At 48.3% G+C, this 4,963-nt stretch overlaps 1 protein-coding gene across 1 annotated transcript; it reads left to right on the forward strand.

The window, feature by feature from the left end:
- Positions 1–260: 260 nt before the first annotated feature.
- Positions 261–1,835, forward strand: GSC (goosecoid homeobox). The gene is made up of 3 exons (XM_082485913.1): positions 261–621; positions 837–1,096; positions 1,539–1,835. Exons 1-3 carry the CDS (start codon positions 291–293, stop codon positions 1,689–1,691), a joined length of 744 nt encoding a protein of 247 aa, XP_082342039.1. The 5' UTR covers positions 261–290; the 3' UTR covers positions 1,692–1,835.
- Positions 1,836–4,963: the final 3,128 nt, after the last annotated feature.

The following is a 4,963-nucleotide window of genomic DNA, read 5'->3' on the forward strand; positions in this document are numbered from 1 at the left end:
ACTATACACACACACAGACACATGCACACGCACGGACACACACGCACACTCTGCCCGCAAGCTGCCCTCGGAAAAAGCTCCGCTCTTTTCGCTCCGATCCCTTTTTAAAATTTCTCCGAAAAGTTTCGATTTCGTGTCTCTCCAGCCTTTCCCTCCCCCCACCCCCGCCCCCCCCCCCCCTCCCTTCCTTCCACCAGCACCACCACCACACCACTCTCCCTCCCTCCTTTCCCTCCCTCCCTCCCTCCTCCCGGCCGGTCCCGCTGCCCTGCCCCGGCACGGTTTGGGGCATGCCTGTGAGCATGTTCAGCATCGACAATATTCTGGCGGCCAGACCTCGCTGCAAGGACTCGGTGCTGCTGCCCCCGAGCGCCGCGCCCGTCGTTTTCCCCAGCCTCCACGGGGACTCGCTCTACGGCAGCTCCTCCGACTACGGCGGATTTTACTCCCGGGCGGTGGCTCCCGCCTCCGCGCTGCCGCCGGCCGTCACCGGATCCCGCCTCGGCTACAACAACTACTACTACGGGCAGTTGCATGTACCGGCGTCCCCCGTGGGCCCTTCGTGCTGCGGGGCCGTCCCCCCCCTGGGAGCCCAGCAGTGCTCCTGCGTCCCCCCCGCAGGTAAGGCGGCCCCGCGTGGGACGGGGCGGGTTTTTTTTTCCCTTTGTTCCCGCAGCCGCGGGGCAGGAGGGGGTGGCGGTGTGTGTGTGTGGGGGGGGTGCTGGCGACCCGCAGGGTGGCTATTTTTCGGAGTGGAGTGGAGCGGAGTGTGGAGGAGGGGGGGGGAGCAGCGATTTCATGCAAAGCCTGTCCTCGTCTCGTCTGTCTGTCCGTAGGTTACGAGGGCACTGGGTCAGTCCTGATGTCCCCTGTTCCCCATCAGATGTTGCCCTACATGAACGTGGGCACTTTGTCCCGGACGGAGCTGCAGTTACTGAACCAGCTGCACTGCAGGCGAAAAAGGCGGCATCGGACTATCTTCACTGACGAGCAGCTGGAAGCGCTGGAAAACCTCTTCCAGGAAACGAAATACCCAGACGTGGGCACCAGGGAACAGCTGGCCAGAAGGGTGCACTTAAGAGAGGAAAAAGTGGAGGTATTTTGCTTTCTTTTCCCCCTCCTTCCACCCTCTCCCTTTCGCATTTAAGCGCGCTCGGACTGGGGGGTACCTCGGTGCGGCTCCAGCCCGGCTCGGCCGGCGGCGGGGAGAGCAACAGGTTTGGCGGGGGGGGAGAAAGGATAAGTTGTTTTATTATTATTATTTATTATTATTATTATTTCCAAGCGTCCTTCTGAGGGCGGCTGGCCCAGCCGATCACACGGCTGCGAGCAAACGCGGAGAGGCGGCCGTGCCTCCCGAAGGAGCTCCGCTTTTCCCACTCGAGCGGCTCCGGGCGAGGCAGGGCTCCGGCAGGACAGACATCGGTCTGCGGCTTTGCCTATTATTATTATTATTATTATTATTATTATTATTATTATTATTATTATTATTATTTCTCCCTCGCCCCCCGTACTAATTTAATTTCTTAACGCAACAGGTTTGGTTCAAAAACCGCCGGGCAAAGTGGAGGAGGCAAAAGCGGTCGTCTTCGGAGGAGTCAGAAAACGCACAAAAATGGAATAAAGCGTCTAAAACGTCTCCGGAGAAGAGACAAGAGGAGGGGAAAAGTGACTTGGACTCCGACAGCTGATACCTCGCCGGGGGGGACGGGAGGGACGGGGACATTTCCCTTGGACTGTCGGATACGCTCCAGAGGATGCTACTAATCTTGCACAAGCTCTGCCTTGTTGGAGGGGGGGAGGGAAATATCTGTATATAATGTACAATGCCCCGAGTTGATGCCGTGTAAATAAAATGCGTTGCGGTGGTGTTACACAGGTAGCCGGCGGCGCGTTTGTTCCCCCCCCTGCGCCGCGGGGAGAGGGCAGAGGGGAGGGCAGCGGCCGTGTCCCGCTCCCCGGGGACCAGGGGCGGCTTTGCCGGCCCGGTTACTTATTTAACGAGGTTTCACGTAGTTTGGGAGCAAGAGGAGGGCAGCCCCTCCACGTCTGTCCCACTTCCAAAGGCTTCTTCCCCCCGCCTCTACCCCGGGAGCTCCTCCCGTCCCAGCCGGGCTGGAGGCGATGCCCTTCGGAAATATTTGCAGGCAAAGCAAATCTGGCCTCGCACTTGTCGCTCTCTCTTTTCCCTGCGCTTTTCTCTCCCTCTCTCTGCAGTAACGCCTCGTTGAGGTTTTCAAAGCGTTCGTCTTTGACCCCCGTTTAGAAAAGCTATCTCGCTACGTCGGTGTTTAAAATGGCTATTAATAAGTTTCAGCCATTAGCAGGCGAATTGCGCGTAAAGGGAGGTACGAGCCCCCGTGTGCTGCTCCAGGGGATGTTTCACAAGAAGTTGCTAATAGATGTTTTCTCCCCTTTGAGGCAGCACCTTTGCAATTAGGAAAGCAGTGACAGCCTGGTCTCGTTTTATACTCTTCCCTCTATGAGGGCCTCGTAAAAGAGACGTCTATTCCCCCTGTATAATTCACATTCATTTTCCTTACGCTTTTTCTCCTGTGACTCCCCAGCTCTTAGCGCTCATTCCTTTAGAGCAAAACCACGGCACTTTCCCCATGTTGCCTTGTTTAGAATAACCTTTCCCTCTCCTTCTCTGCAAAGACTGCCTATAAATTAAAAATAAATAACCTGAAGGTGTAAAGCCAATGCAGATAACCTTTGACTGGAAATCTTCATGCTGTGCCTTTTATTCAGAAGTTAAGTGGTAGTGAGCCGATTTTCCTTAATTATGGCCAATGCCTAAACTCACCTGGATCTATTCAGCTCATCTAGCTTAGAGAAGAAATTGGTGTATACAAACGTGCTCACTACTGCTTCCAGTGACACTAGAAAGGGTCAGCTGCTGTTTTCCTTGTCTTTGTGCTTTTCCTCCCTTTCCAGATATATCCAGCTTTGTACGGGTATCGTAGCGTGGTGCGTATTGCAGGTGTTAGCGTGATAGAGTGAATCTCAGTACTTGTCTGCTCAGATAACATTTCCTAATATACCCGTGTTTCCTCGTAGATGTGGTATCTCTCTTTGAGCAATCTCTCTCCGTACCAAGATGTAGGAAAGCTGCCGTGGAAGAAACTAAGCGTGGTTTTGTACGAGCCGGACCTTTAGGGGGCTTACAGTTTCATAGTTACTGTTCTCTTGAACAAGAGAAAGAGAAATTTAGCCTCTTTTGTTCCTTAGTGCAGCAGAGGGGGAAGGGGAAAAGCAAACTTCTCAATGGATTATTCTTCTTCTCCTCCTTCGATATATATCATGGTTTGGCTCTACAGAGCTATTGCATTTTGGAGATGCTGCCCGATTGCTACGATGTGTATCTGATCTCTGTAAACCATATTGAATTACTACCCAGCAGCACTGAAAATTAGTTTTCAAATTGCTGAAAAATAATTTTCAAAAGAAGTGTTTTGCTATGTTATATGCAAGAAGTCTTCCTGCGTGGAATTTTAATGTCATCTCCTCTGTATTTAGTCGTTGTTAGGTTTTAAAGTGCATACTTGATTTGCAAATAAAAGCCAGGTCTAAGGACAATATTGCCCAGGATTTTGCAAATGCCTATATATTTTCTTTACTTCCCATGTATAAATATCCTTACTGCCACACTGGGAGCTTGGTAGGGTTTCATTTTGTTTTGTTTTGCATTTTTGTGTGTGGAGTGGTAATTTTGGAAGTCACTATTAAGGATTTTAACCTGCATAGTTCAATGTGGGAGTTAAACTGGATCTGGGCTTGTGAGGGGTGGACTTTAAATATGTTTTTGATAACCAATGATAGTTATTTAAAGTTGTAGTCCCCATCTTCATAGATTTTTAGACTTTTTCCAATGGGGCCAAGGTGCTAGAGAACCGCTGAAGCTCCAGGTTCCCAAACGTGCCAATATAAGGATTTATTTAGAACTTTTTGTTCTGTGTGAGTGTGGGATGTGATGTAAGAATCAAAACCTTGTGATTCAAAACATGTTTTCTATGCGTGAGATTGTGATGAAGTCACCACTGACTGCTTTAAAATCACGTTGTACCTTAGTCTGAGTTAATTTTTGATTTGACTATAAACTCTTAATTACCATAAGTTTCACTTTCAGTCACTGTTATCTTTTCTTAATACTACATGTAGATGCAGAGCTCTTGGAGTTAACAATATCACTTTAGAATCGAACTGAAAAGCAATTTTAGTCTTGACCTAAAAGCTTTAGATTACTTACTAAAAATGGCATTTGTGCCTTTAGACAGGAGGAGTATCTATCTCATTCTTTTTCTCACTAGTGTTTGGTGAAAACCTAAAGGCTTCATTCTCCCTTTTTTACACTACAAAACCAGATCCTATGCAGTCGGGAAGTGTCTGATAACTGAAAAGTAGTGAGCAGATGACACCAAAAGGATTCAAGAAAATAGAAAATGAAATGATTGAAAGCATGAAGACAATTGTAATGAGGAGATTTCTCATTCGCTTGTACTGTTTGGTTGGCATAACCTGTCTCTAGATTTTTGTCTGGATTTTTATTTTAGGAGAATTCTTCCGTGCCGAAATGCCAATGCCACACAACAACTTTCATTATTTTCTCTTTCTCTTGGTGTAGTAGGGGAAAGTCAAAGTGAGGGACTTGAATATGTCCTATGTTCGAACAGAGGGGCTTTGAAAGAGTTGGTTGTGGTTGTTTGTTAACACTTGCCTAAGAAGAAGACTAAAATAGGTTTTTAGTTTGGGTTTGTTTTTTTGTTTTTGTTTTTTTTTAAATTGTTTGTTTGGTCTGTCTCTCCTTTACTGCAATTTACAACCTTACATCTTGGTGCAAACCCACCCTCAAAAGATTTATTATGACTGAAAAACCCACTTAGCTATTTTTGAAACGTGATGTTCGCGGTACGGCTGTACCATCTAGGTTTTACAACATGAGTTCAGTTTCATGCCATCCCAC

Source organism: Vanellus vanellus, assembly GCF_965231255.1.
Source record: "Vanellus vanellus genome assembly, chromosome: 6".
In the NCBI taxonomy this organism is placed as follows: domain Eukaryota; kingdom Metazoa; phylum Chordata; class Aves; order Charadriiformes; family Charadriidae; genus Vanellus; species Vanellus vanellus.

Coding starts and splice junctions, on each gene's coding strand:
- GSC (XM_082485913.1), top strand. CDS start 291: ATGCCTGTGAGCATGTTCAGCATCGACAATATTCTGGCGGCCAGACCT. Junction 622..836: donor CTCCTGCGTCCCCCCCGCAG/GTAAGGCGGCCC, acceptor GTCTGTCCGTAG/GTTACGAGGGCACTGGGTCA. Junction 1,097..1,538: donor TAAGAGAGGAAAAAGTGGAG/GTATTTTGCTTT, acceptor TTAACGCAACAG/GTTTGGTTCAAAAACCGCCG.